The 12,580-nt window shown below is 44.9% G+C and overlaps 1 protein-coding gene across 5 annotated transcripts in view; it reads right to left on the minus strand.

The window, feature by feature from the left end:
* Positions 1–11,349, minus strand: part of SPPL2A (signal peptide peptidase like 2A) — a 63,026-nt gene extending 51,677 nt beyond the window's left edge. The window contains exons 1-2 of one of the 5 annotated variants that reach the window (XM_050797170.1): positions 11,164–11,347; positions 10,599–11,000 (exon numbers count right to left, since the gene is read on the minus strand). In XM_050797170.1, coding sequence (XP_050653127.1) covers positions 10,599–10,664 — 66 coding nt within the window. In that variant the 5' untranslated portion in view covers positions 10,665–11,000; positions 11,164–11,347. Of the gene's footprint in view, positions 1–1,976; positions 3,542–9,597; positions 10,456–10,598; positions 11,001–11,163 lie in introns of those variants that run through there. The other 4 variants (XM_050797172.1, XM_050797171.1, XM_050797174.1 and 1 more) reach the window with 4 other exon arrangements.
* Positions 11,350–12,580: the final 1,231 nt, after the last annotated feature.

Raw genomic sequence — 12,580 nt, forward strand, 5'->3', positions numbered from 1 at the left:
AGTTTAATATCAAGAGCTAAAAGAGGCTGGGCATGGTGGCTCACACCTGGAATCCCAGCACACTGGGAAGCTGAGGTGGGAGGATCACTTGAGGCCAGGAGTTTGAGACAAGTCTGGGCAACATAACCAGACCCCACATCAATTGAAAAACATCATTTAAGAGGTAGAAGGGATTTAGAAATAACGTAATCTAGTCTCTTCATCTTATATATGAAACAGATCCAAAATGATCAAAAGGATGAGGTCAGTCAGTCTCAGGACTAGAACTGAGCTCTCTAAAACCGAGATCAGCAGTCTTTCAACTCTGCTCTCACTTCAAGTCCCTTCACACAGCTAGATCCCCAAGCACCTCATTCTCAGTGCCCAACCATCACACTCCAGTTTTCATAATGATCACATATTTCTCTGCATTAGCGGTTAACTCCTTCCCTTCTACAATACTGCCATGGGTTTCCTACCACTTCTCAAATTCCTCTAATAACCAATCAGTTCCTCTCACATCCTAAATCCTTTCCCTATACTCTTCTAAATACCCCCAATTCTAGGACTCTGGAGCTCATGGAACTCCTTTGCCTATGACAACTACTCCTTACTGCTCACCCCAAATCTTCCTTTTACAGGCCAGTTCCTTCAGACTGGTCCTGGAATTGAGTGTCCTCCAGGGCCACCCAATGAATGTCACGACAGCACCTTTATATTCAGCATCTTATTTGATCCTTACACACACGGGAAGAAAGTCTACTAGCCCATACTATTACGTTCTGCTTCCTTTTTCTCTGACTTTATGCGGTGCCTGTTATGGTATTCTAGGATCTCATGAACAATTTTAATTTACTTTGTCCAGATAAACTGACTTCAATCATAGTCTACCATTTTCTTTTCAAATTAAAGAATTTTAATGTTTCCAGCCTGGCCAACATGGTGAAACTCCGTCTCTACTAAAAATACAAAAATTAGCCAGACATGGTGGCGGGCGCCTATAATTCCAGCTACTCGGGAAGCTGAGGCCTGAGAATTGCTTGAACCCAGGCTGTGGAGGTTGCAGTGAGCCGAGATTGAGCCACTGCACCCCAGCCTGGGCGACAGAGTGAAACTCTGTCTCAATTAAAAAAAAAAAAAAAAAAAAAAAAAGGCCAGGCGCAGTGGCTCACAACTGTAATCCCAGCACTTTGGGAGGCCGAGACGGGCAGATCACGAGGTCAGGAGATCAAGACCATCCTGGCTAACACAGTGAAACTCTGTCTCTACTAAAAATACAAAAAATTAGCTGGGTGTAGTGGCAGATGCCTGTAGTCCTAGCTACACAGCAGGCTGAGACAGGAGAATGGCATAAACCCAGGAGGCAGAACTTGCAGTGAGCCGAGATTGTGCCACTGTACTCCAGCCTGGGCGACAGAGCAAGACTCCATCTCAAAAAAAAAAAAAAAAAGAATTTTAATGTTTAAATCCATCTTAATGTTGCCTATTCCTTTGATCATTTTCTACTAAATAGCTTTTGGTATGACAAGTGTCAAAAGATTTTGAAAATCTAAAAAAGGACAACTCTAGCTGGTGCGGTGGCTCACACCTATAATCCCAGCACTTTGGGAGGCCGAGGTGGGGGGAGATCACCTGAGGTTGGGAGTTCGAGACCAGCCTGATCAATATGGTGAAACCCCGTCTCTACTAAAAATACAAAAATTAGCTGGGGGTGGTGGTGTGTGCCTGTAGTCCCAGCTACTCAGGAGGCTGAGGCAGAAGAATCACTTGAACCCGGGAGGCAGAGGTTGCAGTGAGCCAAGATCACACCACTGCACTCCAGCCAGGGTGAAAGTGTGAGGAGACTCCGTCAAAAAACAAAAAACAAACAAACAAAATCCAGCAGTTATTTGCACCTATTCCTGGCATGATTATGCATGTCTAACAAATTTTCAGGTGCTCTGATGTTGGTCGAGTACATGGTTATAGACTTTATTATGAATAGTAGTGAAACTCACTAGTCTTCCAGACAGTACAGGGGTCCTCTTAGGAGTTTTCTCAAGAGATTATAGTCACAATGCATCTGCAGTCTGATGGCACAGACATCTGTGTTTGGGCGAGCAGTTCTCCCATTCCTCTCATGAGTTTATTCAAAATTCTTCAGTAGCTGCATCACTGGGTTCCAGTTTCAACACTCCCCTACACAGTCTGTAAGTTAAACCTGGTTCATGTTATTTGTGTTGTTTTCCATTAGATATACTTGTCTTCAATTTAAAGGGACAATATGTGAATGTGACTATAACTCTCTCTCTCCAATTAACCCCTTTGTAATCTTTCTTTATAAAAGGTACAAATTGGCCAGGTGCAGAGGCTCACGCTTGTAATCCCAGCTCTTTGAGAGGCTGAGGCAGGCAGATCACCTGAGGTCGGGAGTTTGAGACCAGCTTCACCAACATGGAGAAACCCCATCTCTACTAAAAATACAAAATTAGCCAGGCGTGGTGGCGCATGCCTGTAATCCTAGCTACCTGGGAGGCTGAGGCAGGAGAGTTGCTTGAACCCGGGAGGCAGAGGTTGCAGTGAGCTGAGATCGTGCCATTGCACTCCAGCTTGGGCAACAAGAGTGAAACTCCATCTCATAAATAAATAAAATGTACAAATTAAACTATGCATGCTTCTATTTTTAGATACCAAACGGTGGAGGGCTTGGGGGACAAATGTTGTTAATAAACAATTTACTTAGAATGAGGACTAGCAATTTTTAAATATCTATATTCATAAACTGGAATATATAAAGTTACAATGTAATCACTGGTAAATTCGAAGGAGCAACAGCCACCTGCCCTTACATCATAGCAATGTAAGAGATATCCCTTTCTTTACAAATACCTTTCTCTTTCACACAGGTGTCAGTTTTAAGTCAACAGCAACACAATAAAAGAATTGAAAGGAGCCCCTGCAGGAAAGGTGGAGTTGGGATTGTCTGAAGGTCACATGTTCCAAAGTCAGGCCTAAAAAACTTTCTGATCATTCACTCTTTCCTCCCTAATAACTTATATAATCAAGACAACACACATTGTTTCTATTCCTACCTCCAGTATTCAAGGTTTATGAAAATGATGCCCTGAAAGTGACTACAATTAGATTTACAGAGATTATGAGTAATTATTTAAATAGTGATGAAGTGGGAGCTAGGACATCAAATAGGGATTTACAGGGAATCAAGTTGTCTGTGGGCCATGGGAAAAGCAGGAACAGGATCATTCCTTCCATCTGGACAATCTGGCAACATAGCAGGGTGTGGGGAGAAGACAAGGCAGCTATTCATTCTTCATTCATTCATTCATTCAATACTCTGCAATCTATGAGATGTTAGGGGAGACAGCAGAGAATGAGTTAGGTAGGGTTCCTGCTCATGGGGCTTATACTCTACTTGTTACCTAGATCCAGCCTTCTTTCTGGTTTTCTCTAAATAATCTTCCTACTTAATATCTCAACCTTTATGGAATTTATGATTTTTTTTTTGAGACGGAGTCTCGCTCTGTTGTCAGGCTAGAGTGCAGTGGCGAGTGATCTCGGCTCACTGCAACCTCCACCTCCCGAGTTCAAGTGATTCTCCTGCCTCAGCCTCCCAAGTAGCTGGGACCACAGGCATGCGCCATCATGCCCAGCTAATTTTTGTCTGTTTTTCATTTTTTATTTTTTTGAGACAGAGTCTCACTGTGTCGCCCAGGCTGGAGTGCAGTGGCAAGATCTCAACTCACTGCAAGCTCCGCCTCCCAGGTTCACACCATTCTCCTGCCTCAGCCTCCAGAGTAGCTGGGACTACAGCAGGCACCCACCACCACGTCTGGCCAACTTTTTTGTATTTTTAGTAGAGACGAGGTTTCACCGTGTTAGCCAGGATGGTCTTGATCTCCTGACCTTGTGATCTGCCTGCCTTGGCCTCCCAAAGTGCTGGGATTACAGGCGTGAGCCACTGCGCAGCCAAAATGTATGATTCACATTAGAATTCACAAACTCAAATGCCTACAAGGCCAGGCAAGTAATATAAATGCTTAAGTCAGAACCGATTTAAGACCATAGGGCATGGTAAAGTTGGGCAAACCCTGACCTAAAAACAATCAACTTAAAAAAAAATTTTACTATCTTGAGGGAAGGACCTACACTTGGAGACTTTATGGTTTGGATTTTCATAAACAGACCAAATTTCAGGTGATTTTAAACAACTGATCAAATATATAATAAGCATATCTATCTATCTATTGACAGGATCTCACTCTGTCACCCAGGCTACAGAACAGTGGCATGGTCACAGCTCACTGCTGCCTTCAACTCCTGGGTGACTCACCTCACCCTCCTGAGTAGCTGAGACTACAGGCACAAGCCACTGCATCCAGCTAATTTATAAAGTCTTTTAAAAGATGGGGTCTTACTACTATACTGCCCAGCCTGGTCTCAAACTTCTGGCCTCAAGCAATCCTCCTGCCTCAGCCTCCCGAAGTGCTGGTATTACAGGCATGAGCCACCGTGCCTGGCCAACTTTTCCTATTTTTAAGCCTTTTCTTATAAATAAAGCTCACAAATTTATCTTAGTCTTATGCCCTATTTTTGATTCAGAAAAAAATTATTAGCTGGGTACAGTGGCTCATACCTGTAGTTCTAGCACTTTGAGAGGCTGAGATAGGAGGACTGTTTGAGCCCTGGAATTTGAGACTAGCCTGGGCAACATAACAAGATTCTGTCTCTACTAAAACCTATATAACAGGCCGGGTGCAGCGGCTCCTGTAATGCCGGCGCTTTGGGAGGCCGAGGCGGGCAGATAACGAGGTCAGGAGATCGAGACCATCCTGGCTAACATGGTGAAACCCCATCTCTACTAAAAATACAAAAAATTAGCCAGGCGTGGTGGCAGGCGCCTGTAGTCCCAGCTACTCAGGAGGCTGAGGCAGGAGAATGGCGTGAACCCGGGAGGTGGAGCTTGCAGTGAGCCGAGATCACGCCACTGCATTCCAGCCTGGGCGACACAGCGAGACTCCGTATTACTATATATATAACATGTTATAATATTATATAATATTTATATATATGTTATATATATTATATAACATGTTATATTAATATAAATGTGTTATATGTATACATACATATATGTATATATATTTATATTAATATAACATGTTTATGTTCTATATATTATATATAATATAAATATATATAACATTTATATTAATAAGAAAAAATATTACTGCATAATTTAGTGGGAAAATACCAAAAGACCTTGGTTCTAGTCCTATTTTTCATTACTTTCTATATGATCTAGGATAAGTCATAATTTTCCTGAACCTTCTCAGGATTTTTTTGAGTTTCAAAGGAGATTATAGGTGTTGTATTTTGGAAAGAGACATATAGCCATGAGTGACTTAGAAAGGAGCCAATGAGATGTAGAAATCACAGACAGCTCAGAGGCAAGGTAAAACAAAAATTTTGAAGAACCTGAAAGTTAAAAGGAGGAATGTGATAAACCTAGCACGTCTTAGTCAGCTCAGGCTCCCTAACAAAGTACCACACACTGGGTGGTTTAAACAACAGAAATTTATTTTCTCACAGTTCTGGATCAAGGTGCCAGTTGGGCCAGTTTCTAGTGAAGGCTCTCTTCCTGGCTTATAGATAGCTACCTTCTCACTGTGTCCTCACATGGCAAAGAAACAGAGAAAGTTCTCTGATGCCTTTTATTTCCCCCTCCAAGACAGTCTTGCTCTGTCGCCCAGGCTGGAGTGCAGCGGCGCGATCTCGGCTCACTGCAACCTCTGCCTCCTGGGTTCCAGTGATTCTCCTGCCTCAGCCTCCCACGAAGCTGGGGTTACAGGCACCCGCCACCACGCCCAGCTAATTTTTGTATTTTTCATAGAGACGGGGTTTCACCATGTTGGCCAGGCTGGTTTCGAACTCCTGACCTCATGATCCTCCTGCCTCGGCCTCCTAAAGTGCTGGGATTACAAGCATAAGCCACCACACCCGGCCTGATATCTTTTCTTAAAATGGCACTAATCCTATCATGAGGGTCCCGTCTTCATGACCTCATCTAAACCTAATGATATTCTGAAGGACCCATCTCCAAATATCAATACATTGGGGGTTATGGCTTCACCATATGAATTTGGTGTGGGGCTGTCGGGGGTATGAGGACACAATTCATTCCACAGCACAGCAACTCAGCAGATTTCTTACTGCCTGGGTAGCAGAACATACCTACTTTCCCCTGGAGGTTGAGAGAAGAGAGCAGAAGAGAAAGAACTGAAGATTCTTTGAGTTAGTGTAGTATACAAAAGGAATGCAAATTTTCAGCAACAGATTTTTCTGCTGGGGATCCTGATTATCATTTCATTGTATCAAGTTCAAGAAGTAGCTATATGTTACTTCAACTTCTTTGAAGAAAAAAAAAAATCAACAAAACTATTTTTTTCTTTTTGTGTGTGTGTTTTTTTAGAGACATGGTCTTCTGTCACCCAGGTTGGAGTACAGTGGCGTGATCACAGCTCACTGCAACCTCAAACTCCTGGGCTTAAGTGATCCTCCTACCTCAGCCTCCCAAGTAGCTGGGACTAGAGACACAAGCCACCATGCTCAGCTAATTTTTAAATTTTCTGTAGAGGTAGGGTCTTGCTATGTTGACCAGGCTGGTCTCAAACTCCTAGCCTCAAGCAATTCTCCAAAACAGAACTTTTATAAAGACACTATGAGGAAGACTCAGGATTCTTCAGAGAACTTTGAAGCACTTTAAAAAGACAGAGCTGCCGGGCATGGTGGCTCGCACCTGTACCCCCGCACTTTGAGAGGACGAGGCAAGCAGATCACCTGAGGCCAGGAGTTCGAGAGTAGCCTGACCGAAGTGGAGAAACCCCATCTCTACTAAAAATACAAAATCAGCTGGGCGTGGTGGTGCATGCCTGTAATCCCAGCCACTTGGGAGGCTGAGGCAGGAGAATTGCTTGTACCCAGGAAGCAGAGGTTGTAGTGAGCTGGGATCACGCCACTGCACTCCAGCCTGGGCAACAAGAGTGAAACTCCATCTCAAAAAATAATAATAATAAATAAAAATAAATAAAAAGAGCCAGGGCCAAGAGCAGTGGCTCACGCCTGTAATCCTAGCACTTTGGGAGGCCGAGGTGGGTGGATTGCCTGAGCTCAGGAGTTTGAGACTAGCCTGGGCAACACAGTGAAACCCTGTCTCTTCTAAAACACAAAAAATTAGCCGGGCACGGCGACGTGCACCTGTAATCCTACTCAGGAGGCTGAAGCAGGAGAATTGCTAGAACCCAGGAAGCAGAGGTTGCAGTGAGCCGCGATAGGGCCACTGCATTCCAGCCTAGGCTACAGAGCAAGACTCCATCTTAAGTAAGTAAATAAATAAATAAAATAATACAGAGCCAGCACAAACATCATCCATTGTCTTTGAAACAGAATCCCATGACTGGGTCCACACTGCAAAATAAAGTTCTGACCACTGGGGCCCAGGGTGGGGGTTGAACTGGGGAAAGAGAGGTGTAAACTGTAATTATGGCAGCCAGGCACGGTGGCTCATGCCTGTAATCCTAGTACTTTGGGAGGCCAAGGCAGGAAGATCACCTGAGGTCAGGAGTTCGAGACCAGCATGGGCAACATGGCAAAACCCCATCTCTACTACAATTACAAAACTTAGCCAGGCGTGGTGGCAGGCACCTGTAATCCCAGGTACTTGGGAGGTTGAGGCAGGAGAATCCCTTGAACCCGGGAGGTGGAGGTTGCAGTGAGCTGAGATCGCACCATTGTACTCCAACCTGGGCGACAGAGCAAGACTCCCTCTCAAAACAAACAAACAAACAAAAAACCCCCAAAAATAAAATGTACTTATGGCAAGGTCAAGACACAGCTAACTACCTGCTAGGTACTCATTTTATTTCTAGACCTAATGGATTTAAAAAATATTAAAACAGCCAGACGTGCTGTAGCTTTAGTTCAAAATACACAGTGAGGTCACTCTGATGTGAAGATGACAAGATGAGGAGCGTAGGCTAAATGATCTTTCAGGGCCTTTCCAATACTAAATCCTCTGCCTCTTCTAGATGGATGTGCCAGTGGTTTCTGAAGACTATGTGCTGCTTCTATTAGAGATGAGGATGTTGGCCCTGTTATTACATGACTAAGGGGAAGTAGTGCCAGTTTCCAGAGCCCAGAGAGGAGACATGAAATGATTGAGCTGGCATCACTAATCAAATGAACTCAGAAAGACGACCTAGAGCTGTAAAATTAGGGAAGAGGAATAAACAAAGAGCTTCAGACAGAGTTGGAGCAAAGGAACTAGGTATCCAGAAAGGAGAAAGGAGAGCTCCAGCTGAGGAAAAGGAAACCAGATATACCCAAGTTCTCAGAACAGGAAAGGAATGAGAAAGACCATCTCAGCAAATTAAAGGAAGGAGGAACCAAGAAGAAAACAAATCCATAAAGAAATCAACAAGAAATAGAAAAATCAGCGATACTAGCTGGTATCGAAAAAAGATCCTTACAATTTAAACAGATATTGTCAGTTTATTCAGTCATCAGGACATTATATACCATATAATAAGATGCACACCAAATATTTGCAGAGTAGAAAAATGTTACTTAATCTTCACAACAACCCAAGAACTGAGGAGTATAGAACCCAAGATTACCATGGTGACGTACAACAAAGTACATAGGTGCAATATAAAAGGCCTAAACTCCAGAACGTGGGAGACAGCCTAGATACAATTCAGAACAGGGATCATCTTTAGATTTGTGAAGGCTATGAAATCATATGACAAGTCTACTTAAGTAGAGTTTTCTGGTGAGAGGGCTCAGGGCTTTTAATAAGAATTTCAATGTGAGTTTATGAGGAACTGATGTATCACTAAGCTATTAATTTATGTTGAGAAAGGATTAATACGAATGTGATATATATTCATTCTTAAATTCAACTCAAGAGATTCAAATGAAAATGAGGGCCGGGGGGGGGGTGGTGGCTCAAGCCTGTAATCCCAGCACTTTGGGAGGCCGAGACGGTTGGATCACGAGGTCAGGAGATCGAGACCATCCTGGCTAACACGGTGAAACACGGTCTCTACTAAAAATACAAAAAACTAGCCGGCCGAGGTGGTGGGCGCCTGTAGTCCCAGCTACTCGGGAGGCTGAGGCAGGAGAATGGCGTGAACCCGGGAGGCAGAGCTTGCAGTGAGCTGAGATCCGGCCACTGCACTCCAGCCTGGGCGACAGAGCGAGACTCTGTCTCAAAAAAAAAGAAAGAAAGAAAGAAAATGAGTGCAAAAACACTTTGAAAAGTTTCATATCTAGGTTATAGTTTTGCATACATCTATATACTATTTGAATATCTTTTGGATATAAGTATTATCTGATTACACAGTAAACACCTTAAAGACTCCGACTAACACTGCTACTTTGTTGCTCTTTTTATATCGAGCTCCCCTCCCCCAGCAATTTTTAGATACATTCTCTCAGGTTCCTGATGTTGCCTGTCAAAGTTATGAATACACCAAAAGGTACTTACTTTTTGGCTTAGATTTTAGTTTTTCAATAACTATTAAAGACACTTTTGTATTCACTGTATTCACTAATACTAACCCCTTAAACTTGAGAGTCAGCAAAACAGTCTTTCAAAGAAATCGCACGTTCTAATAGAACGAAACAGGCTTACGCGACACCAATTCTGTAATAAACAACATGCATAAGTTTCCAACCTGAAACTCCCTAAGTAAAAGTTACTAGAAACAAAAACTGAAACACCGGGTTCCTGACACCCCACTCCCACACCGAAGCTCGAATTACTTGAGGCTGAATTTTAAAACACTATTACTTTCTCTGTAACTATGAAAACAAATCTATGAACACACATTTGTTATTTATATTTAACCGACGCTCCCCACCCATCCCTTTAAATTAGGCAGAAAACTGAAAACCACTAAAAGATACATTTTGGTGTCTTCTTTTAAAAGTTATTTTAAATTGCTGCTATTACAAAACCCCTCACCCCGCTCCAAAAAAACAAAAACAAAAACAAACAAAAAAAAACCTCATAACAGAATCAAATGAGTCCTAAGGCGAAGCAGGAACTACAGTGGGGGAAGGAAATTTTATAAAAACATCCGTGTTAGTGCAATTAAAGTGCTAATACCTGGAGCCTTGTATATATATTTTTTCTTCCCAAGGGTAAGAACCCTGGCGCCTTGTATATGTATTTTTTCTTCCCAAGGGCAAGAAGCGGTAAGAAAGGCTTAGACAATAAAACCTAGAGGTCAATTTTACACATGCTGGGACAGTGAGCAACTATTGAGAAGCACCAAAGTCAATGTAACCTAAGGGGCTCCTCTGATCTTTTTGGAGTAGCTATTTCGCCGGACTTACATGGGGGGGAACTGAGTCGGGGGCGGGAAAGTTGAGGGAAAGAGGGTGGAAGAGAGGAGGCTGGAAGGAAAAAGATGAGTAATGGGAAGGGGAGGGGGAAGAGGAGCGGGAGAGCAGGCCGCGGAGGCGCGGGCAGAGGGAAGGCCGGGCGGGGAGCAGGGGAAAGGAGCCCCGACCCCGCCCAGCCCCTGGGAGGCCTGCGCGCCCTCCCGCCCCCTTACCAGCGGGAGCAGGAAGCCCCAGAGTAGGGCGGCTCCGGCAGGGGACAGCTGCCGCTGCGGCCCCATCGGACTGGTGGGCGCCGGGTGAGGCGGCACGGCGCGGCGCAGCTCACTCGGCGGGGTAGCTCACTCGGGGTCCCGCCGCTGCGCTGCCTCCGTGGCCGGACCGGACCAGACAGGGCGGGCGGCCGGGCAACGATGGGACTGCCGCTGCTCCTGGGGCCGCCACGACAGCGCCGACTTCCTCTTCCGGCCCCGCCCGTAAGATGCGGAAACCCCCGCGCCGGGCTCGGAGAGTCCCCGCGCTCTCCTGGTGTCCAGGCGTCCTGGCGCTGCGAGGCCACCGGCTGCGGGTCTGAGCCTGTCGCTTTCCGGCTGCCCGACTTTAACTCACGCCGAAGCCTGGCGGGAGAACGGATTTCTCAAGGCCTCCTTCTCAAGGCTCGGAAGTGTCTGAGCGTCTGCTCGGTTTCCCAGTAACTACCCGAGTGTTGCATGCAGCCAGAAATCTAAGGGTCACCCTAATTCATCTGCCTGTCATTTGTTCCTGACCACTGTAACTCACCACATAACCCAGAGCCATCCACTTTCTCCAGAACTGCTGCCACCACCCTATCCAGGCCACCAACGTCTCTCTCCTCCAAACGGGTCTCAGTTTCCCCTCCGCACAGTCCAGTAGCCAGATAGCAGTTTCGGAGTCATCTTTCAAAGCACAAAAATCAGATCATCTCACTCTCTATCACACTTGGAATAAAGTAAAAACTTGGCCGGGTGTGATGGCTCACACCTGTAATCCCAGCACTTTGGATGGCAGAGGTGGGCGGATCACAAGGTCAAGAGATCTAGACCATCCTGGCCAACATGGTGAAACCAAGTCTCTACTAAAAATACAAAAAATTAGCGGGCATAGTGGCACGCACCTGTAGTCCCAGCTACTCGGAAGGCTGAGGCAGTAGAATCGCTTGAACCCGGTAGGCGGAGGTTGCAGTGAGCCGAGATTGTGCCACTGCACTCCAACCTGGGTGACAGAGCGAGACTCCCTCTCAAAAAATAAAAAATAAAATAAAAATAAAAACTCTACTCTGGCCTACAAAGTTAAATCTGGCCCCTGCCTTCCTGTCTCCCCACCTTCACTACTTTCCCACACTTTAAGGCACACGGACCTTTGGCCCTCCCGGCCTTTGCTCTGATGGCCCTCCCGGACTTTGCTCTGGTAGTCCTCCCTGCTGGAGTGCTTTTCTCTCCAAAGCTCAGAATACCTACCTTGTTGACATTCACTTACCAGCTTCAATGTCACTTCCCAAGACAGGACTTCCTGACATACCCAATCTAAAGTACCTGTCCAGTCATGTTATGTTATGTTATGTTGTGTTATGTTATGTTATGTTATGTTATGTTATGTTATGTTGTTATATTATTTGAGACAGAGTTTCACTCTTCTTGCCCAGGCTGGAGTGCAATGGCGCAATCTTGGCTCACTGCAACCTCTGCCTCCTGGGTTCAAGCGATTCTCCTACCTCAACCTCCCCAGTAACTGGGATGACAGGTGCGTGCTACCACACCCGGCTAATTTTGTATTTTTAGTAGAGACGGGGTTTCACCGTGTTAGTCAGGCTGGTCTCAAAGTCCTGACCTCAGATGATCCACCCACCTTGGCCTCCCAAAGTGCTGGGATTACAGGCGTGAGCCACTATACCCAGCCTGTCCAGTCACTTTCATATTATGGTTTATTTTAATTCTCCGCACCGCAGTTTTCATTCTACATATAACTTTGTTTATGCCACCTCCCACTTCATAGCAAGGAGTGTTTTTGCTTTGTTGACTGCTATACCCCTTTACATCTATAGTATTTGGCATATAGTAGGTCCTCAGATATTTGTTGGATGAATATTTAATATCAAATGCTGAATAGGACAGTGTGCCTACAACCCCACAGCTCATAGTTTAACGAGGGACACAGATGTGTGAGCAAACACAGGTTA

This window comes from Macaca thibetana, chromosome 7 (assembly GCF_024542745.1).
Source record: "Macaca thibetana thibetana isolate TM-01 chromosome 7, ASM2454274v1, whole genome shotgun sequence".
NCBI classification, from domain to species: domain Eukaryota; kingdom Metazoa; phylum Chordata; class Mammalia; order Primates; family Cercopithecidae; genus Macaca; species Macaca thibetana.